The sequence below is a fragment of the Centroberyx gerrardi genome, chromosome 13 (assembly GCF_048128805.1).
Source record: "Centroberyx gerrardi isolate f3 chromosome 13, fCenGer3.hap1.cur.20231027, whole genome shotgun sequence".
Lineage (NCBI taxonomy): Eukaryota > Metazoa > Chordata > Actinopteri > Beryciformes > Berycidae > Centroberyx > Centroberyx gerrardi.
Window position 1 is genome coordinate 6,533,784 of NC_136009.1, and position 24,212 is coordinate 6,557,995.

General features: G+C 42.5%; 1 protein-coding gene across 1 annotated transcript in view; it reads left to right on the top strand.

The window, feature by feature from the left end:
* astn1 (astrotactin 1) overlaps window positions 1-24,212 on the top strand; it is a 329,475-nt gene that overhangs the window by 276,935 nt on the left and 28,328 nt on the right. Inside the window, exons 18-20 of the mRNA XM_071907023.2 lie at window positions 12,976-13,253; window positions 14,628-14,761; window positions 15,298-15,449. Coding sequence (XP_071763124.1) covers window positions 12,976-13,253; window positions 14,628-14,761; window positions 15,298-15,449 — 564 coding nt within the window. The remainder of the gene's footprint in view (window positions 1-12,975; window positions 13,254-14,627; window positions 14,762-15,297; window positions 15,450-24,212) is intronic.

Sequence of the window (24,212 nt, forward strand, 5' to 3'; positions counted from 1 at the left end):
CTAGCCGACGGCAGATATTGAGGCTTGTGAGGTCTCAGGCAGCGCTATGCAGGGAGAACCTTCACTAATGAGAACCAGGCCTACTCTTGTCACGCTTCATACTATTTCTCCACCGCCAGCAGTTTTTCAACTTTTTTAGCCCGTGTTGAGTTGTCTCTCCCCTGGATCTCAGGCTCATTAAAGCCTCCTAGCGCTCTTCTCATATGGGGATCCAACAGAAATACACTTTAGACCCATTCCGGGCCCCCGACCCGTAGTTTACGAAACATTTTGCTACACTACATTACTCTTGTGGCTGAAAGTACATTGCGTGCTCACACCGCTCGGCGTTATAGCCAGTAACAATTCACAAAGCCGTGAGGGAAAAAAAAGAGCCTCTGGTGCAATGTTTGATTCTGAAGCATGCAATAGGAAAAAAGTCAGTACTAAATCGCCCTCGGTTGAGCTCTCTAACAAACCCACCGTCTTGTAGGTTGAATAGCACATGGGATGGACCGAGAGAGAGGTAGTAGAGTCGAAGAGAGAGAGAAAGAAAAGTCAAAGGGTGCGGTATTCTGAATACGGACTCATATCCCAGTTAAGGCCTTATTTGAGATTCGTGTTTAATATCCACCTTCTCCAATATCCTTGTATCCAACCAACCAATAAACATAATTTCTGCCTACCTTTGTTCTCCTGCCAATGATTTATCCAGCAAAGTAAGCTTGTTATAATTAGACTGAAAGATGTTGGTTTCCACTAGTGGCTTTTGCCAGTTTCTTGACCCTTTTGACAAAAAAATAATTTTACAATGAGTCCTTTTATTAGTTATCCTTGATAGCAGTCATCGACAATGCCAGGCCACTAGAAATGCCATCAATACCTGTAGAAGCTTGATGCTAATGCCATCTCAGTTCGGATTAGCAATCATGGGTACCATCTATTTTACCCATGGTATTATGTAAACTTGCAAAAACCAACGATAAACGGGATAACAAGTTCAAGTTCAAGTTTGTTTATTTCTATAGCCCTTTATCTTTACCTTTACCTTTTGTCTCAAAGGACTTTACAGAGAATGAGCCTAACTAGATCTAACTGATCAACAATCAAACATAGAACAGAATGATGTAAGACAAACACAAGGAAGCAGAACATGTTTACATGTGTCAGTATCCCGGATTATATCGGAATATCCCAGGTACCTTATCCAGGATTCTCATAGCCGGGATAAGATCTTATCCGGGTTATTATCAGTAGGAGAGGGAGTTCCCATGCGCCAGCTTGGAACGCTTGAGTATCAGAATATTCAGGGAACGTTCGTGTGAACCTAGCCAGGAACGCAGAGAAAGACTGAGAGACAGTAAGGTGTCAAGACAGAGAAAGCAGGCAGTTAGAGCAAGTGATTGAGAGGTAAAGAAAGTGGAGCTGATGAACATGTAGAGAGAACATGTACAGGCGCACGCTGACAGACGGGCAGCGTTACTTGGCCCTTCGCCGTCCATGAAGAAGATGTCACTAATGCCCCTGTCAGCCCCCTGTCAGCAGCCCTAATCAGCAGTCAGATAAACTGCGCGTGCTTGCAAATCCGCCCCGCGCCACACACCGCTTTAAACGTACGATTTCTATCAAGAGTTACAGAGTTACTGCTAGGTAACTTGTATATGTAGGAGGGTTGGATAAACCAGGATAAGCAAGATTGAAGAGCCTTGCCCAGCTAGGATTGACTGTGAAAGTCTGTGAAGGTAAAAAATGAGGGGAGGGGGCTGAGTATTGCTGCAGATGTATGGCTGCATTAAGGCAGGGACCCTACAGTAAATCAATGTAATGCTAAAATTCTGAATCTGACAACAGGATTACCTGGAAAAATATTTGCAAATACTTTGCATGGTTTGTTTTATTCTACCTTGGTGCCAGATTTGTGGGGTTTCTCACATAGGAGACTGCAATGAAAGCCACAAAGATTATACAAGCTATAACAGTGAAATATATGGAGGTGATTTAAATATACTTTTCTGTGACTGGCAGCTTGCCTGATGTGAATTTTCTTGCCACAGTAAACCCCAACCATCTGGCACTCCGTGTAGTTTAAAACACCAAGTAGTTTAAAAGATCATCCATTGAAGACACACACAAAAATATACATTTGCCTTTAAGACAGCCATCCTTTTCTCTTGACAGCATTACCAAACGTCTGGTATTAAACATTTTTGATTTAATATCTCAATTACACTTTCACAAAAAAAGTAATCTTAGCGCTACACAAACTTGAACTGACAAACAGTATCATTACTTTCTTTAAGTGCTGCAGCACCAATTCAGGTGGCACAGTGCTGAGTTCAGAAGATCAAGATTGAGTGTATCTAGCCTGCAGCGAATACATCAGACTTCCTCATGGTCTCTGACATGCCTCTCTTGTTACCCTTCACCTAGACGGCCTCTACCGACTGCACTGCATCCTTGTGCACGACCCTGAGAGAGCCTATTGAAAACAGCCGACAGCTAAACAAGGGAAATTGTACTGTGGCTTGCTCTGTAGTCATAGCATTTCTTTACTTTTCTGTGCATCAGAATATGTGTTTTTGTTGTCAGGGGGGAAATTCTACAACGCATCAATTTACAGGCCATTCACTGAAATAATCCATCCTTCATGTCTCCTTCCAGTATGGTTTCAGAACAACACACTGCAAAGGATTCCTAAATTATTGAGTAATTTAGCATTATAACTGCCTTCTGATGCAAAGCATCCGCTCGTTCCCGTCTCATTTAAGTTACTTCACAAGTAAACAAATCGGTAATTGCCAGTAAGCGATCAAGTCATTTACTATAATCTGCTTCCTTAGCTTCCTTTATTGCTCATTACCGTGTCCTTAATATGAGGTTAGTGATACATTCCAGGTTAATGAGCCGTGATGACAGTAAATTAGCGACCTGTGAATTGATACGTTACTGGAAATTCTTTTCGCCCTCTGGTCGGGGTGCGAGGTTACAGTTAGTAGTAGGGGTTCAGTGTCTCGCTCAAGGGGATCGAACCCAAGCTGTGAGGTCATCAGGCTGAACGATGACCTCATTAACCACTAGTGCCATTTCAAATTCAAGACATTTGCATGCGTGCTTTCATTTGGATATATTCGTCTTCCTGGGAGTTTGTGAGGAAGTTGCGGCGCTGATTGTCGGGTTGAAGTGGTCGATTGCGCCGGCGACGCGCATTCACAAGCGAGTTCAAGTGCTCTTCCACTGCACAGCATACACATATGCACACTACACACACACAGACACACACACACACACACACACACATTCTCTTGCTCTGTCACTCACCTCACCTTATCTGTTTCTCTCTCGCTCACTCACACAAAAACATACAAATTCACTCTGCTCCTCTATCTCGCGCCCTCCCTTCTCTCTCTCTCTTTCTATATCCCTCTCTCTCACTCGCACACAAAATACACACACACAAGCACACACACACAAGCACACAGGCAAACTAATGCCTTCCCCTCGCCTTGCCTTTTTGCTTATATTGCGGCAGCAATCACACTGAATCTCGGCGCGGCTTTGCAGCCGAGGGAAAGATGCACGCCTTTATTTACAATTTGCTTTAGCTGGATATGGGAGAGCATCGCCTCGCTGCCGTGAATTATCAGGTACAAGCTGCATCTGGCTGCCTGGGAAGGTCTCGCTTCAAACGCACACACACACACACACAAAAAGGTACACACACAACTGCACAGCACATCTGAGAAGATTTGCCTGTCACACAGATTTGTTTAAGCGCTCTGATGTATTCCATTTTCCAGGTTTGGGGTTTAGAATGCATCGCAGGCACGCATGCACACACACTCACACACACACACACCATACACAGAGTATTGTTTATCTGTGTCCCATTCGGTTTCCTCTGTGCTGCCTCTAATTCTGTTTATCATCCCCCCCCCCCACACCCCCCCCAACTCAAACAATAGGCACGATCCCTCCAAAACTCCCGTTTTTTTTTATGCAGTTTTCCATCTCGCTGCTCTCTCATTTACTAAGCTACTGCCCGCTTTGATTTCCGACATCCTCAGATCAGCAGCAGCCCGCGATTACGTTGTATAACCATATAACGTTCATCTCGGCCAGCCGCGTTTAAAAAGGTTACGTATGATTTGCCCCGCTTTTGTCTGCGGAACAGTGGAGCATGCAGATTGATAGGAGCCGTTTCCAAAACGCAGCGCAGCGTCGGTGATGTTCTAGCATCATCTAGTGGCTAAAAGCGGGTACCTCTCCATCACTGGAGTCACAGCATAGAGTCGGTGGTGTTATTATGCCACAAGGGATGGAAGAAGAGGTGGTTCCATGCTGGGAGAGCGGGAGCACAGAGGTGTCACACTGTGCATTTAAAGAGCAAAACGCTCCGTTTAAAAACGAGACTCGATGGTGCCGGGGGGCTAAAAGTGGGCCACTTTGATCACGCGGGTGAACAATGATTTGATGAGTCATCGTTTCGGCTCTGATGAACACTGATATAATGGAGAGGGTCGGCCGGTCTGCGAGAGAGAGAGCGGAAATGAAGGCTTTCGCTCCCAAATGCTGTATATACATAACAACTTCAGAAGATTACATGTCCATTTACCTCTTACTCTCTCTGTCTCTCGTCTCTCCCTCTCTCTCTCTCACACACATATTTATCGTCTGGAAGGTATATTTTTTTGCAAACAGAAGGACCAACTTCAGTCTGTCAGTGACATAAGGATGAGCAGGAGTTATCTGCTATGGCAGAGCGTGGGAGGGAGGGGTTGATGGAGAGGTATTATATGAATCTAAATTGCTCTGAGCTCCATCTGTTGTGTACTATGGAGATGATGAGTCATTCCGCCTGTTACAGTGTGGGTCAAAGCAGTCTCAAATCCCCGGTTTCACACTCTCACACACACACACACACACACACACACACAGAGAGAGACATGCAGACACATGATAGCTGCCGCATAAGTTCCTCATCATACAGCTGCCCTGCATCCACAGTATCTCCCTTTAGTGCAGCCTATCACTTCTCAGTTGTTGTAAATGAGAACTGAGTAGACAGACTATATTGCAATACTGAACTCATGCCTCTACTTTAATGACTGGTTTCCGGACTATTCCTGTGCTTTCTGTTGGCAAAGAACAAATTAGAATATGCAGTAAAAAAGTGGAATTATGTATAGGCCTCAACTGTACACACATTCTTATGGGGACTTTTCATTGACTGCATTCATTCCTTAACTCCTTGCACCCTTAGTTAATTAAGACTTAAATGTCCTCTTAAGTAGCTTCAAAGTTAGAAAAAACATATATTTTCCAAAGTTTATGACAATGTCACATACATATTCTGTATTGTTCTTCATTGAAGCTATAGCACACTTATATTGAGTGAAATATTGAAACCCAAGATGCCATTTTTTGATGGCTACACCGTTAAAACAAATGGAAAAACATCTAGATGTCTTGTGCATCTTTTTATACACATTTCCCTGTAATTCAGCATGACATATTTGGTATCGTTGGAAACCTTAGGATCTTGAGAGAAGTGTTAACCCTTATAGCCTAAACCCTCACCATTACACACTTAACCTTAACGCTTACCTTAACCTAAACCTAATCCTAATTCTAATCTTAAAAATAAGACCAAATCCTAACTCCAAAATGACCTCATTTCACTCTGAAGGTCTAAAACTCTGGTTCTCACAAGGATAGAAGTACAAGAACACACACACACACACACACACACACACACACTCACACACACACAGGTACTTGGTGCTCACCCCCATGGTCAGAGCTACTCTAGATAGAATTAGGGAGTGCCCAACAATAATTGGATCCAAAATTGTATTCCTGAAAGGCCTGAATGATGGAGGGGAGGGGGATGCTGAAGATGGAGGATCTTTTTTTGTATTTTGTCTTGTCATCACTTTCCTTTGTGAGATGCTGACTCTCTGTCCATTGTGAATGAGATTTAATGGGCTCTGTGTGTGTGTGTGTATTTGTGTGTGCATGTGTGTGTTTTCCTTGTGGAGATTTATTGTTATTAAATCATTATGGTAGTCATTAGGTTTCCCTAAAAGTGTGTGTGCGTGCGTGTGTGTGTGTGTGTGTGTGTGTGTGTGTGTGTGTGTGTGTGTGTGTGTGTGTGTGTGTGTGTGACAGTAAGGGAGCTAAAGACTGTCTGAAGGAAAGAGGGAAAAAGAGAGAGATAGAGAGACAGTGTGAATGAGAAAGAAGAGAGAATCGGAGAAAGCGAGAGAACAGAGGGATTGTTTTTAGTGGGGAGATATCCAGCATGAATATTATATTACACTTCCCTACCTCACAACTAGGCCTATTGCACGTGCATTTGCATCTCTAAAAAGGGAGAGAGAGAGTTAGAGAAAGAGTGAAAGAGATGAGAATGAGAGGAGATGGCAGCAAAGAGAGAGAATGACAAAGGAGAAAGAGGTAAGAGAGTTTGAGAAGACAGATCTCTGTTTTCTGTTTGTGTGACAGAAAAATACAGCATGAATATTATATGATAGCTTTCCTACATCACAAGTGCAACCCGTAGTTCACCTTGGGAAAGACAGCTTCATTTAGTCTCCGTCATCCATACAATACCCAACTCATCACACCACATCCAACCTCACATATGCATTTACAGCAACCCTTCTACCCTGACCTCCCATGAATGAGTGCCATCAACATTTTCTCTGTAATAGAATTGCAAACTAAAGAACAAGAAAAAGATGCAATGCCCTTTTGTTCCCCATTCACATGGTGGCCATATTTGATTTATGTCATACTTTGATTTATGTAATACTCGGGAAGACAGACCAACCAAGCTGTAGCCCACAGCAGCTAGCTTTTATCTAGCTGTTTTAACCAGCTAAATTCACCGGTTTAGCTAGCAGAACAGCTAACACAAACAATGACTGTCAAAGAAGCACCACTAAGGATATGATATGAAGCACATTAGCATATGACTAGCCTACTAAAACAGCTGTTAATGCTGACAATTAATGAGAAGTCGACCGAGTTAGTTTGGAAATAAATATATGTTAAAAAACAAGAAGTAGCTGACTGCTACCGTTAGCTAACATTAGCCTATAGATCAACATCATAACCGTTCCTTTCAATCAGTAGCCTTTGAATTGGACCTTCATACCTTCAGACCTGTGCATACGTATAACATGTCTACAGCCGTTACGTGTTACAATTACGTGTTACAATTGTAATGTGTTACAACCGTGGCGAACCTCCCCTGTAGCTTTGGATAACAGTTTCTTCACATGGGCAGAGCTACTGGCTCTTGTTAATATCACCAAATGGTCCCAGCTCCCACTTTGGAAGACACTGAACTCGACCAAAACTAAAGTGAACTAATCATTGCCAATCTTCATTGCCCTAAAAGGCACCCAGCTGTCCTAACTTAACTGCCACAGTTAATTTCCATCTGCCAAGTGACAATAAGTGAAGATAGGCTGATGAGAGCTGATTAGTTGGAAGCGAGCCAGTTTGACATGAATGGATGATAGTTCGGCTGGTAGTGAGTACGACGGCACAGAAAACACTCAAATGCATAAGTCTATGCAGGCAATACACACATACATACACGCACACTCGCGCATCAGATTTCTAAATTTCAATTTCTTTTAAACTCTCTTTACTGTAATCTCTCTCTTTCCCATTCATTTGCTCCTATACCCACCCACTTACACACTCCGCACACACACATAAGCCTCATCTTGCTTATCGCCTTTGATTAATCAGGCACTGTCATGGCCTGCAGAGTGCCTCTACCTCAGACATCTCACACTTTCTCTCTCTCACACACACACACATACACACCAAGCTCCGCTCGGGGGTCAAACTGTGTGAACGGCCAGAGTTGCATTTCGTTCTCCCCTGACGTGACTCGCCCCTCGATCAGCCCTCATTTACATACCCGTTCTCTGATTGGCTAGGGCTTATCAGTCAACCAGTCCCACTGACCCAATCGCAAGGCCTCCAAGTAGCGTGTTAACATTGTCAAGGGCACTAACATTCAAGGCGTACGCATATGCAAGCACACACATACACACACAAATAGCTAGGGAACTGTAGGTGAAGAACAGCAGTGGACCCATAAAGCTCTGATTTCATAGGTAATAATATAGAAGTACAATGTTGTAGTAGTAGTAGTATAATAAAAAGGCAATTGTGGGTGTATATACTCTAAGCTTTGCGTACATTGTGCATACAAATATACACATATTATATACATATGCATATCGACACATACATACACACAGAAAATGATGCAGCCTGTTTTACGCCTTACAATCCAATATCACTGCAACTGGAGGCAGTTGTATTGTTAAAGGGGAATATATATAGTACATTGAACTCTTCTTTGTCATTGATCCCTCCAGATCAATTTTCACTGTTTGTTAGATATTTGTGGTGGGTATTTTCAGTTCATCATGAATTCCCATACAGCCCGATTCACTGTATCCCAAGTAAAGAAAACAACTGAATATGTACCTGACAGTTAACTTTACTGAAACTTGTTTTTTTAGCCTTGTTTTAAAGATTGTCTGCCCACCATGACATCACTTGAGAGCCAATGACACTCAGTGACTCTAGACAGAAACCAAATGAAGCATGTTTATAGTTTTAAGACGGGCGGGAGATGAGGCATATAATTAACTAGGGGTTTATTGGTGAAGACAAAAGGCACATGCCCACGCAAATGTGCACATAAAAGCAAATATTGTGATAGTAGCACTTAAAATTATGCTTAATAGCTTTTTCTATGCTGACAGTGCACCCATTCTCACGACACACGACAGGTGTACACACAAACACATGCATGCATGTGCTCAAACAAACACACAAACATTGACACAAGCCCACACAAAGACTATCCCACTGTTACTTGTAAGGTAATTATGGAATAAAAACTTTCGACGGCTTAATGTTGCTGTTCAGTTCTAGCCAGGAGTGTGTTTTAATGATGGAGATAGGCTGCAGTGTGTCTCTTAAAGGCTGAAAGTGAAAGGAATTGTATGCAAGGGTATTTGGTGTGAAAGAGAGTGGGTTGGTGTGAATGTATGTGTGTGTGAGAGAGAGAGCTTGTTTTGAGGTATTGAGTATTAGGGTATTTGTGTGTGTGTGTGTGTGTGTGTGAAAGAGAGTGGGTGGTTGTGTGTACTTGCATGATGATGTGTGTGTACGTTCACGCTCGCATACGTGTGCATGTGTGTGTGTGGGCCCCTGCGTGTGAGTGTGTGTTTGTGTGTGTTTTTTTCCCATCACCCCATGGCTCATAAAGCTGTGTCGTATTTCATCAAAGGCGGCTCGCACAACAAGCCTATTCCCTAATTGGTGCTTGAGCTTTTAAATTGCCTGTGTTTGCTCACAGCCAAGCACTCTCGCAAAATGGTAATCTGAAAAAGTCCCCTTCTTTAGAAAAGAAAAATAATGCCAAAGTTCTGCATTAAACATGTGCCTCTCTCTCTCTCTCTTTCTTTCTCTCTCTCTCTCTCTCTCTGCTCTCACTCTGCTCTCTCTCTGCTCTCTCCCTGAAGTGGAAATCCCACTCTGCCTGAAACAAAATAAAATTTCATGGGCGGTAATGTGACAGTCAATTGAGTTGCATAGTAACATAATACAGTAGTTAGATTCAACATTTGGGCAGGATCCATTGCATTTGGATGAAAACCTTATGCCCAACCTTTTGTGAACTTCTGACAGATTTTCAGATCATCCATATTTTAGGTTTTGGGAAATCGTAAAACTGTTTTTGCATGGGTTTCATAAGCCAGAAGCTGGTAAAATGTACTCAGCGTTCAAAGCACCATGTAATTTTTCAATTCAAGCAAAAACAATGAGTACCACAACTGAAATATAGAAGAATATTGACTCCATGGAATGATGGTGTGTTGGTTGTGCCTGGAACCACATGTACCCTTACTGGTCTGGGATTGAATCCCACCAGAACCTTCTCTAGTCTGCCTCCCTTCTCTACTTAGTTGTCTCCACAGTCTGCATGCTGCATAAAGAACAAAATACTAGAGAGAAAAGTCTACAATATGCTAATTTTCACCTTGAGGCAGGAAGTTTGTTAGTCCCGCTCTCCTCCCCCTCATCAAGTTCACGCCCCAACACTTGTCACTCATCTTGATGAGTTGTCTACTTTGAAGCGTCATCTAGCCTGAGGCTGAGGTAACCAGCATCCATGGAGCCACCATAGGTGTTGAGGAGACAGACAGCGAAAACAGGCAATCTGCAATAAAACAAAGCCAAGCTGATGTTCACTGTCTTTTTGAATGTGTCTTGTCTCCGCATGTTTGCTATTATTTCATTTCAAATATTCCAGTCAGGGTTCAGGGCTTCCATAGTACACCCTACTGAAAGTGACCAATGACCTGCTGGACAGTGGATCATGCCATTCTAATTGACCGTCTCAAGCATGGGATAGGTGTTGCGAGCGCTGCTTTGGATTGATTTATCTCCTATCTCAGCACTAGTACCTTCTCAGTCAGTAAAGACAATTTTTCATCCTCCCTGGCCAGTCTCTCTAATGTGGTCCGACGAGGTTCCATCCTAGGTCCTACCTTCTTCTCTATCTATGCTCCTCCCTGGCCAGTCTCTCTAATGTGGTCCGACGAGGTTCCATCCTAGGTCCTACCTTCTTCTCTATCTATGCTCCTGCTGGGTCAAAACATTCAGAAGTATATCTCCTTCCGTTGCTACGCAGATGATACACACCTTTATCTCTCTCTAAAACCAAACGATCAATGAAGCTTGAACTGCTTCAGGGATTCTCTTGTGGACATCAAATGTTGGATGGCAAAGTCTTCTCCAGCTAAACTACAGCAAAAGTGAAATTGTCTTCTTTGGCTGTCCTGACTCGGAAATAGAAATAGATTACCAATTGCTTGGGCCAGCTGTCCACCCATGTAAAGCCTCACGCCAAGAACCTTGGAGTGATGCTTGATTCTGCCTGTTTGACAAACAAGTCAGTGCGGTAATAAAATCCAGTTTCTTTCAACTTGGAATAATTTCCAAAATCAAGTTCAAAGATCTGGAGAAAGTCATACATTCCTTCATCTCCTTCTGCTTAGATTATTGCAATTCGCTGTATACTGGTATTAGCCAGTCGTCCTTGTCCCGCCTGCAGCTGGTCCAGAATGCTGCAGCTAGGCTTCTGACAGGTTCCAAGAGAAGGGATCACATCAACCCAATTCTGGCCTCTCTCCACTGGCTTCCAGCACATTTTAGAATTGATTTTTACTATTTGTTTTTTAAAACCCTGAATGGGATGACCTCTAAAGCCCCTATACACCCTGCAGTTCTTCTGTCATGGGGCTCCTGGCTGTTTCTCACCGTGTCTTTGCTGTTGCAGACCCAAGACTGTGGGACAGCCTTCCCTTCTCCATCAGATATGTCCCTTGTATTCTCTAGTCATCTGGATTTGTCTGGTTGTATTTGTGTGTTTTGTGTTTTTTTTAAAATTTCTAGCAGTGCTATGGTGTTCTATGTTTAGTGTGATTTTATTATACTTATTGGCTTTGTGCAGTACTTTTAGCAACTCCAGTGGTTTTTAAATGTGCTTTATTAATCTATTAATTTATTTGATTTGATTTTTTACTGCTTTCCGCCACTGTTGTTCCCTGTGCTGTAGCCATAGCCTCACACTGATAGTCACAACTCAGCTCACCACTGGGCACACCCACAGCAACTGGCATACGCACAAAATGTTCCAAACATAATTTAAAAGCCAATTTCAGGCAAACAAGGGGATTAAGTGATTTGCACAGAGTCACAGATAGACAGACTGATCATGCATAATAAATCCTGTTTATTTATCAGTTATTTTAATTTGAAAAAAAATGCTTTAAGTCATGCAATCTATGAAACCTCAAAATTACGCCTCTTTCATTTCTTTAGTGTCAATTAGACAGTAATATTTTTTATAGGCAAAACACTAGCAAGGGGGAAAAGCCTGTGTTAAATAGTAAATGTATTTACACATAACATTTCATGGAAAACCTTCCACAATTGCTTTCGACCTTTTTCATTTCTACAGTGGCAATGCAATTAAACAGTAATAGTTTTTATAGACAAACTAATTTTATGGACAGACTGATACTGTAAGAAAGAGGAAGACAGGACCCTGGTTTTATCTTTCCCAGAAATTGTTTATTTTTCTCGAGGTGTTATCAAATCCAGTAACCGAAGCAGAAAAATAAATCAATTAAGGTCAGGTGAATAACAGCCTTTGCGAGCAACAGACACAATCATGCCAAATTTATGCAGTCTAAACGTTTCATCGTTCAACATGGATCTTCCCCATTAAACTCTTCACCCTCTTTGCTACAGGGAACTTCAAGCCCTTTGCAGCTGTATTTACCCAAATAGTTACACTCTCACTCGATGTGTTCTGCCTGTGATGTAGAAAAGCTAAAAAGTCTCCAGAAGGGAGATATGGGAATGCATGAACGCTTTGTATTTCTGCTTTGTTGCCACAGAGAAGAAAAACAGAAGCTTCTCCAATCGTGCTCATTCTCTCGCTTCAGCTTTTGTCTTGTTACTGGGAACGAGTGGCTTCTCTATCTATCTATCTATCTATCTATCTATCCATCTATCCATCTATCCATCTATCCATCTATCCATCTATCTATCTATCTATCTATCTATCTATCTATCTATCTATCTATCCATCTATCCATCTATCTATCTATCTATCTATCTATCTATCTAAGAAATCAATAAATGTAAAAACACTTTGACAATCAGCAAGGATATATCTATTTATCTTGCTTTTTATTGCTTTTGCTGACAATTTTTGAATTTAGATTTTTGCTGTCGAATTCCAGTGTTAAGAGCCGTATAAACAAAGATTACGATTCTTCTTATAATTACTATTTGTCAGTCTAACGATGGATTGATCAATCCGTTAATCAGTCAGGCAGTCAATCAGCCAACCAACCAATTCCCTTCCCTCTATCCAACCAGGTAACTCCCCGTCGGAGGAGTCGGAGGAGCGCGACAAGGAGCCGAGGACGCTGACCTACCCGGCGTACATCGCCAGTCTCCTGGACACAGGCGCCAAGCGCATGGCGGCCGGCGTCCGTATGGACTGCTCCAGCCAGGGCCAGTGCCCGCGCTCCTGCCACCTCTGCCACATGAGCCCCGGGGCGGCTGGGGGGCGCCAGCAGTCCGAGCCCGTCCTGCTGCAGATCACCAAGGCAGCGCCCATCTATGAGCTGGTGTCCAACAATGAAACCTACCAGGTGTGTATGTGTTTAAAGTGGTAATCCTACAGATCCTTGTTGTTTTGATTTTGGTGATATTTTTGTTGCTAAGCGCTCATTACTTTGGTGTTTCTGCACTGCTCTTCCCAGAGATCACCTGTCAATCAAACAGTGTGTCCAGTACTGCGACGTCTTGTTCCTTGGATTTTCTATTGATGAAGTTTGAGTTTCTGTAGGTGGCGCTCTCTTATTGTCTGATCAATCATGGTGGCTATTGCTGCTCATGCTAACAAACCGCATCACTTTCTGTACACCAGAGGATTTTTCCCAGGAAAGCCCACAACGGGTATTTAGAACAGCAAATGTAAAATCTTTCATGAACTGGTTGAATCACTATTATGTTGTATCAATCTGTGTCAAAATGGGCATTTATTTGTAGGAAAATGTTCTGGATTACTGTACTTTAGATTGGAATATGGGTGTGTGAAGATTAGAAACATGAAGAAATGGAAAAAAGGCACTCTTCTCTTCAGACCGCCAAAATTGTTGGTTGCATCTTCTCTTATCATCAGAAATCGGAATGATTCAGTTACCTGTGAATGATTAAAGGAACCAATTGCTTGTCATCTTTTGCTTGATTAAAATCAAAGTAGTTGGAAAACTTTCACCCAGAGAAAGTCAACTTTTTTTGCCATTTGTCATCTAAGCTACCTTAGTGTGCGAGGACGACAGCTAATTATGATGAACATGAATCCAGGGCTGGTAGTGGGAAATAGTGCAGATCTGATGTTTAGAAGGGGTGATACCCCTTCTAAACCATTGTTTTTTCAGTTGAAGACAGAAAACCCTGTGGCCTCATTACGAAAAGGGTTTCAAAAGACATGAAAGAGACAGAGGGCCCGACAGGGGAGGCTTTTCCTTTTGCCGTGCTGCGCCTCAATCTGCCGGCTCTGTGCTGCGCCATAATCTACCTCACCGTGCCGTGACTTTTATTTGACTACATCTGTACGTCGATACTGCCCTGAGACCTCCGGCGGCACGGAAGTCGATACGGCGCTGTCCGTCCCCCCGGGGTGCGAGCCTGTCATCCGCAAGCTTATACAGCTGCTGCTGTTGACGAGGGCTGATTGGACGCTGCTTGTGCCTACACAGAGGAGAGAAGCTGGGCTTGACAGTGCAGCTGCTGGTGTTGATGGCTTGAGGCCACGGTGCACAGGCAACATTTTGAAGCAGTGTAGATTTTGGCTATTTGGCCCACAGTGTCAGCATCAGTGTTATATGGTGATGAGATTAAGATGGTAGGTTTCATTGCCCAGAATAAAAAAAAAATTACTATTTTGCTCTGTCCATATCACGGTCTCTCTCTCTCTCTCTCTCTCTCTCTCTCTCTCTCTCTCTCCCTCTCTCCTCTAGGCTCTTCAGGAAGCCATGATGAGCATGCTGTGGTGTTCGGGGAAGGGTGATGTTATCGACGACTGGTGCCGGTGCGATTCCAGCGCCTTTGGCACCGACGGTCTGCCCACCTGCGCCCCACTTCCCCAACCTATGTCAGTGGTTCGCAGTTACACTTAGAATAATATTGTTTTGGCCAAATATATCACTCTCATACTCAACTGTGGTAAACACCCTCGATCATTTTCTGGCAGAACTCTGTCTCCTAGCGCAGCGGCCTCCAGCCGCCTGCCATCGAGACCCGAGGTTTTCATTCCAACCAAACACTACAGCAGCTGATGTCACTGATTTGTTTGCCCTGCCTGGTTGAGGGTATGGTAATCAGTGAAATGAGGTGTAGTGATTGGTTGGAATGGAAACCTGCGGACACATGGGTCTCGATGGCACCATGGTTGGAGACGACTGTCCTAGAGCAAGTCAAGTTGTCATGAATTCAGGAAAAAATGTTTATATTCCCCGCTGACAGACAAGTATCTTTGACATTTTAGAAGACGTTTTCATCTGGTTGGCTTAGCTGCAGGTTCTAACATAATGGATACTGTTCACTGTCAGTTACAGTAATAGGAACAAGTTGCTGACAACATTTTTCATCCAGTGGCCCAGTTTTGCATCTCTGTCGCTCTGTTGCCAGGCTGAAGCTGTCTCACACCTATGAGCCCAGCAGCTCATTGGTCATCATGGAGTGGAACCACACCGAGCCACCAATCGGGGTGCGGATTGTTGATTACCTCATCAGCCAGGAGAAGGTGACGGAGAGGACCGACCACTCCAAAGTTGAGACAGGTACCTTGATCCAGAACAATCCATGTCAAGAATTCGGCCATTGAAATCAACGAGGCCCCCAACGCTTCCCCATTGCTTCCCGACAGAATGTGAAAATAGACCCGTGTTGCCAAGCAACCAATATAATTCCAGTGTTGGCTAATACTGCTTAGCAACAAAATTTACCTCCAGAATGTAAAACCTGAATCACTGCAGAATGGAAAGTATTCCAGACCCTGCATTTTTAAGATTTTTTGCTTATATAGATACAAAGCTTTGCCTTACACTTATTGTCATGCACAGTGACCAAGTGCAAAAACATGGCAATCTCCTGGATTAGTGTCATTCAGTTGTTCCACCCCATCCCAAAGAACAAAGTTTACTCCCAGTGTTTCCAATAGTTTCTGAACTGGCAAGAAGGAATGTTGATGTTTGGCATGGTTACCACTTTGGGATGGGTAATGAGTCAGTGGGGAGGCCTCTATTCGTATGGGCGACTGTTGGCCAGTGGCCACTGGCAGGCTCTTTGCGTTCATCATTTACCTTGGCTCAAACCGCAAACCCTCCTGTTTACCAGCACCATGTGGCCACAAAAGTTTCATTTGCGCTGTCTTATCCAGTCTGCCACCTTGAAAGAGTCCTATTCAAAAGGTGATGCAGAATGTATTTCATAGGGGTACATTTACACCAAGCGGCTATACCGCATGGTGTCAACATATCATGTCGCTGTTGTCAGGTGAAAACCATGTAACTCCTCTATGATTTTCTGCTACACTCAGATTTATAAAACCCTTTCAAAACCCTATTGGATAAACTCAAAAATGCATGGTGATAAAGCTAAAAATAAGCCTTTAGTTCCTGAAAAGTTGACATTTTGGAGATACAAGGTTTTCACCTGACAGCGGTGATGTACAGCTGGTCCTTTTTGCATTGAACCATTTTTGAGTTCCTCAACTTTCGCCATTATTTTGATGGTATATTTGTCTGTGTTTCTACTCTTTCTGGACTCTTAAAGCCTAGAGCATTTCAAGCAGAAATATCTTTCCAAACATGAAGCCTTTCCCCAGGTTAACTTTAGGTTTGTGTGCAATAGCTTGTCAAAAAGCCACTCCATGTTATATTTCACTTGTAGTTTAAAAGGCCTCCACAAGATGGCGTTCAGCAGTAACAATATTGAAGTATTGCAGTATCATAGATTAGCATGTTTATTAGACTGGCTTCTGTGTCGTCTCCTGCACCAGTAAACTGAAGAACTCATTTCATAAAAGAAACATGCATGGCAATTGTTATTTAAAGACACAGGCTATTGCTATCTAATATACTACTGTATTGGTTTTCATTGCATATACAGAAAATGAAAGTGTTTACTATACAAATCTGTGTTCTTCCTTTATCAAGCAACATATCAACACATTTGCTCAGAATGTATTATCAGTACAAAACCTCTGCAGCTTTAAATTAGAACAGTAATGGTTCTTTGCGAACATTTCCCAAGCAGCCTTCTATTCATTAGATAAGTGTTGTACCTGCATGTGTTTTATAATTTTTCACTGTTTACCCCACACAGATGCAGTGATTTGTTTACATTTCATAATGGAGTCGGTGTCTAGGCTGGTTTTCCCTCATGTTTTCACTAAAAGGAGAGTAACAGCAGAGAAAGCCGTCGGAGCAGCGGGAGTGTGTGTAGCCCTGTCATCCATAACAGAGAGCGCAGCTTATTTGGCTAGACCTATATGAGCGGAAGCTGGAGGAACAGGGGCAGTTTATTTTAGCAGTAATGACCCAATCTATAACGGAGACTGGTACAGTTCCCTGTGAGTACCAAAGTTTGTTGTAGCTTAATGAGAGAATAAACTGCATTAGTCAGAACACCGGGGGTCATTCATCAATATATTCAGTAGGGGGAGGAAAGCGGGAGGGTATTTTCTTTATTGGTGCCATTGTAATCACTGCAGTTTTATATGGGCTATAGGGTTTGTTTGTTTTTTTCAAATCATGCCATTTATATCACTCAGTGTTTCAAAACTACAGATGATTGCACTCTCAAAATCGTTTCATTTCTGTAAGCAAGGGCCTAAAAATATCTAATAACGCAATTCATAATAGCAATCATGCTGAGAGATCAGGTGCTCAGCCTTTCAAAAGGTGAATCCCTCATTTTAGAATGAAACTTTTCAATTGCTGTACCCTGAGTTATTATGATTTCTACAGTATTTCCACCCAGCTTCATACCTAAACAGTAACTCACTAGGACCTGAGGTGATATTTCACTTTTGTAGAGCATTTTTCCAGTTTTTAGTGCACTTACTATAGGAGTTCATGAATGGTCAAGCACCAAAACTGGCCACTCTGTGGACTCTTAGGTGTGAACTACATGATCTCCTGCCCAAACAACAGCATATTGTTGTTTGTTCTGGCCTGAAAACAAAAAATGAGATAATTGATGCACATCCTCATTTGACACTTACACAGTGCAGCGCACTGCAAGTGGGAGATTTGAAGCACCAGCAGCACTGGTACTTAACCTAACGTCAACCAATTGGTATTTTAGAACTTTGTGGGAAAGAACAGAATTCCAATAACAGCAAAATCTAGTTAACAGCAAAATCTATAAAAGCATTCCACCCCTTTACCCAATTGGGCAATAGCTTCACTCACAAGAACATTTTAGGACATATTATTCATGCTTCATCTTCTCAGTTTACTTAGAATATGTACTTTGAATGAATGTTCTTTTCAAAATTATTCTATTTTTTATCTGTTTTTTTGCCAAGGAGTCTCATATCTGGTCCCTTCAATGCATTTCTATGGGATTTTAGGGTGTAGGGTGCGACACTGCTTCATATTGCTGGAGTCCTTCTATCACTATATATATCACTTCTGTTTCTTCATTGAATGAAAGTGCATTGACCATGGACTCTCTGTGCAAGACAATTTCCACTTTTATGGAGCGGTGCGTGTTGAAAAGTGACAATGTTCTCTCAAGATGAAATATCACTTTAAAGGGAAATACGACCTTTCGCTTTCTGTTTCGGAGTGTTATTCCGTCCCGTGCCCTTTGAGAATAGTCTGTATCGCCACGCCATTACCGCCGTGTTCCACGGCCTAAAAAAACAAATGTTGTCCCGTTCCCTAATCTGTGTTGTCAAATTGATACAGGGAAGATGAAAACAGAGGATGGGTACAGTATCCAGGATGACGAGTACATTTTCTGGCTGCGGCGCCATGATGTGTTGTTTACTCTGATTTAAAGTTCAAACAAACTTCCTATCAGGCCACAAAAGTCAATCTTTCAGCCAGCGGAGAAGTGCATTGGTACAACATCAAAGTTTTACAGTTTTGGCTCTGTGTTTTCGAGCTTTTTGGAAAGAGTTAATCATGGTCAGAAACACTGAAAGCAACATCAATTCTTTGGGACTACAGTCTCAAGTACAGCTCGGGTCATTACTGCTAAAATAACCTGCCATCGCTGTTATGGATGAGGGGGTGATACAGAGATACGGGCTAGACAGAGAGGGCTTTCCCACTCGGATCGACGCTCTCGCATGGTCATGTGGCCGGGAAGGGGTGGCTGCCATGGAACTTTTTGGCGATGCTTCGGTGGAAACAAGCGTTGGTACCGGGCAAGAGGCTCAGAGACCGTGGCACAGGAATATTCCACTGATGACTGTGTGATGACTGTCACGCTGAGCCTTTCCAGTTTTCAGAGTCTCTCGCACTGTCTAGTGTCTACATGGAACCACGCTTATTTCCATGGCATCATGCATTTTTAGCCATCCTCGGTATAATGGAGATTACTTTCTATCCATTCAGTTTCTACACACCAGGCTGTTCCTATTCTCCAATAGAACCCATCGCACTAGAATCATTCCTACAGATTTTCCATCCGACGCCGCACCAGTAATCAGTGGCTCTTTCTAGGCCCTTAAAGGATGGCATAGGTATTTTGCTATCGGCTGATTGGGAAAGACTTTTCAAGTCTAGTGGGTTTCAAGTCTAGTATATTTTTACCTGAGGATTGTACTCTTTACTTTACTACTTTTTCCTCCAGTAAGTTTCCCTGAGTTCTGTTTTTTACAGTTATTCTGGACTTTACTTGTCATAATTAATACTATATCTGTACTGATATGAGCTAAAATAGAGCCATCCTCAAACCTGGTGGATAAAGACCAAACATATTTGGAAGGGCTATGCCAAAATTAGTAATCCATACATTTTGGGGGAACATGCACAAAATTTTAAGATCTTCAATTTATTTCTATTCTTCACTATTACTTGAATAATTCTCAATTAAGCACTTTTACTCCAGTTGAGTAACATTTGACAGAAGTTGCAATACTTCTGCTTAAGTAAGATATTTCAGTGCTCTGTTCACCCCTGCAAAACATTTTCCTCAAGACATGCTAATATTAGTTTTATAAATCAGCATTGGACACAGTCAGTCTCTACTTTTTTTTTTTTTTACAATGCTGGATTATGCCTCTCAAGCAAGCCGCATGTCTGCCTTCGCTTTTTGTTTTTTTTGACGCTGTTAGGAACAGGATGTGAGAGACTGGCATCTGGCGCAATCCAGACAAGAGACAAAGACCAGTACCTTTCTGCTAGACCAAATTGATGTTGGCTGTGAGCCACCCTGGACTCCGAGCCTGAGCTCCCCATCAGTTCAAGATTGTTTGAAGCGCGGGGCAGCTGTTTTGACTTTGCGACCATGCACAGATATTTGTTGTTGTGTTGCTGGTTGCAGTGTTGGGAAAGCTACTTAGAAAGTCTAGTGTTACCAGCTACAAGGGTCTGAACTACAGCAAAGCTACCCTCAGGGGAAATATAGTTTCGTAAACTTAAGAAAAGTAGTTAGTTTTTCTTTGTGAAAAAGTGATCATATTTACATCTGCAATGCCATATAATACAGAATCTCATGACTGCAAAAATACTATTGATTCAGTAGGTAGCGAGTTTACTATGGTGGGGCAGGTTGGACACAGTGTGAGTGCAGCGGTCAGGATGAAAGGAAAAAAGGGCCGGAGTCAAAGGGGGTTGAGTAAAAGCATGAGAGGCAGCAATAAAAAAAAGATTACAAAAATGTTTTTAATTCCTTTCTTTTATTGCCTCAAAATGACCAAAACAGCAATGAATGACTAAAAACTCTCCAGATTTGAATTCAGTTAACCTGCCACCAAGCAGAGTGGAGTTAAACTACTAGTTTAAAGCTGCAGTAGGCAAGATTTTCATGTCAAAATACAGCTTTGTCTTCTCAGCCTAAATCACAAAGCTGCAACATATCCTCTATAGATTCTCCCAATTTACACAAATGAACTTCCGGTGTTGGGTATGGACGCTGGCTGGAAAACCTCTCCACCCACAGTGGTGAATCTAAACTTACAAAATGCAAAACTCTCTGTCCATAGAAAGCTGGACTGACCAACAATGGCTGAACCTGTTCACCACCTCCACCAGACACTACGAAGTCAAGATATAGCAGGTCCAAGGAGGAGTGTGCAGTTTACTGACGTCACATTACAGGATTTCTGGGTAATGAAGTCCTCAAAATTCAAGCAGTTACCTCTTGCTGCCATTTGGGGCCACCAACGTGCCAAATTGCCTAGTGCAGCTCTAATTACATGTAGTGAAACTTCCCCAACAATAATTTGGATCAGTCATATTTGCATTGTTGTTGGAGGCAGGCACACACACACACACACACACACACACACACACACACACACACAGTTCGATTGGAGCGTTCCCACCTATGCATGATGAGCACACCTAGTCTTTTGCAATGCTTTAGCAGGTGATTGATTGCTTTGGAATACACGCCCGAATGCGAAAACAAAGCTGTGAACCCAAGGTGGCAGGGTATGGCTAGTTTGTGTAGAGCTGCTGGAGAGCGGAGGACCACCGAGGAGAGAAGAGGAGCAAGGGAAAGAGAGAGAGAGAGAGAGAGAGAGAGAGAGAGAGATGGAAAGATCTGGAAGGCGGACTGCGCGGTGTGGTTCTGATTTCAGCTGTCAGTCTTCTGTCATCTCGGAGAATCAGTCTCAGATGAACTGATGTACAATTCTCCACAGATCTCCCCCTTGGCCTCCTCTCCCTTTACCTTTTCCTCTACTACTCCCTCTTCTCTCTCTCTCTCTCCATGTCTTTTTCTCTCCCCCATCACCCCTTCCTCCTCTCCTTCCCCCCTCCTCCTTCTCTTTGAATCTTTCCTCATCACCTCGTCTCTCCCTCATCCTTGTCTCCTTTCCTCTGCTCCTTTCCCCTCCTCTGACCTCCTACCCTCTCCTCCCTTTTCTGTTTCTTTACTTTTTCTCCACATTTTTCCCTCTTCCCCACCGCCTCATCCTCTTCTTTTTCCTTGCGTCCATTTCATCTCAAATCCCTGAATTTTTCCTCTTCTCTTCTCTTCTCTTCTCTTCTCTTCTCTTCTCTTCGTCTTCTCTTCTCTTCGTCTTCCCCTCAATGCAATTTTGGTGCTTTGCAATGAATTTAAACATCTTTTAAGACAATATCGTTGTTGTATCTATGTACAGTCAACCCGGGAATATATATTACCTTTATTTAAACTCAAAGAAAATCATTGAGGGCTGGCCCTCATTTACAATGATGTTGAATATAAAAAGATATAAAATCAAGTAATCAAGTAAATCCAAGTAAAACCATTATTTCTTTAGGAAACCATGTCTATTTGAAGGTCTATCATAAGTTTGGTAGGAGTTCTAAGGCCATGAAACCTACTGGGAATGTGAAGAACCATGGGTTTTTCACCCCAGATTCTCATTATGAAAGAAGCTGGGGTGTCAGCAGCAGTGAAACGCCCAACTCGAGTACTGCAGGCAATATATTCTTGTCATTAACTTTTAGAGGATCATAAATTAGGACTTATGATGAATGTACTGCAGTATCGATCATTGCACCATCTCTAATGATATTTTGGGTTTAACAGGCATTGATGTAAGTAAGTAATGTGGTAATATTGATCAAACGAGATCCTCATCCTAAATAAGTGACAGGGCAAATCCATCAACGGGAACATATGGACCTTTTTTTTTTTATAACTCGCGGACATTTATCAGGGGAAGATATTTTGATAAATAACCCGACATCTTGGCAGCTCACCGTCTCAAGATATTGAGACGGTGCTGCCAACTCAAAAGAGCCTCAGGATTTTTATATTGTCTATTTCAGTAGAACACTATTGATGTTTCCCCCCAAAAAATGTTTCAGACACAAACTTTAAGACAGATGCCGCTATCTGATCTTATACGATAAAATGTAGAGCTCAGGATACTGAGTAGTTCGGAAGATACAGTCCTTTCATCCCCTTTCCCCACTGGCTATGGGTCTGCTATGTTTCAAAGTTTTTTGTTGATTTAGCTGTTCATCACTTCCCTTCTCTCTCTCTCTCTCTCTCTCTCTCTCTCTCTCTCTCTCTCTCTCTCTCTCTCTCTCTCTCTAGTTTCCAAAGTTTGATGTCCAACTTTTTCCCTTCAAACACAGAGACAGTAGAAGGAGCATGATGTTGTAAAATCAGGTCCAAATGTTGGATTGTGAAAATGCGATGGATGAGGAGATAGTGTCGTTGCACTTCAGCTACAGACAGTTTCTATGTTTTTCTATTATTTTTCTCTCTGTGGACATTTCCTCATATCTTTGTCTGTATTTCTCTTTCTTTCCTCATCTTTTCACTCCTTATCACACTTTAACTTTCTATATCAGGCTTTGTTCTCACTGTGCCTTCAACAGTTTTGGAACAATTAGTATTCTAAAAGTGCTAATCCGCAAGATTCTTGTTTTTCTTGATTTTGGTGACACCTTTGGTGATAAGCAGTCATTGTTTTGGTGTTTTGCATTGAGTTTAGCCACCGGCCCATCATACTGTAATAATAAAGGCATTGGGCCTCATTCACAAAGTATTTCTTAAATCGTTCTTACTTTTGTTCTTAAAGTTCTTTGGTGCCAGGTGATGTCACCTTCTATAGAGTACAACAGGTGGTGACATCACCTGGCACCAAAGACCAGCCAATAGCAGATGGCCAGTTCAGTACCCTACTTTTCATCATTAGGTGTCAGGCTTCACCAAAGATTTGGGTTTGGGGTTTGGTTACTCTTTAAGAAACATGCCTACAAAAAACCACCGTGGGATTCATGAAACATGCACAGACTCTTGATTTTGCCATATCCCAGGTGTATCTGACGATGAATGCCACTTGTTCCTATATTGGATGTGCGTGCCTGTTGATGCTGATTAGCATAGGTAGATGCCCTGGCATCTTCATACTAGGCCTGTTGACTGAAGGGTCGTGCGCAAATGGAAAGCACTACTGGAAAGGTGGAGAATGGCAAAGAGACCCAAGAAGAAAAACTCATACTCTGAGATAGAAGTGTTGTTGTCGGGAGTGAAAGAAAAAAAATCATTTTTTAGAAGTGTAAGCAGTGGAGTGACAGCAACCGAGCAAAAAAACATGGTAAGAAATCACAGATGCTGTCAAAGCTGTAACATCAAAGACACTCACTTTGGATGAAATTAAAAAGAAATGGTCAAGTTAGAATCTAAGAAGCGAAAATAGGCGCAGTTTATTAGCTACAGGTGGAGGGAAGGGTTGGGTGAATAATAGCAGAGATTACGCTGTCAGGTGTCCAGTCATCAGCGGAGTGGGACACTGGTTTAATTCAAGCAGCATCTCTATCAGATGGTGATCTCAGACCTTAGGCTATATAATAATACTGTTGATTTTGACCGGAGCTTTCTGCCTTCGGTGTCCAAGTACATCCAACGGCTTTCCA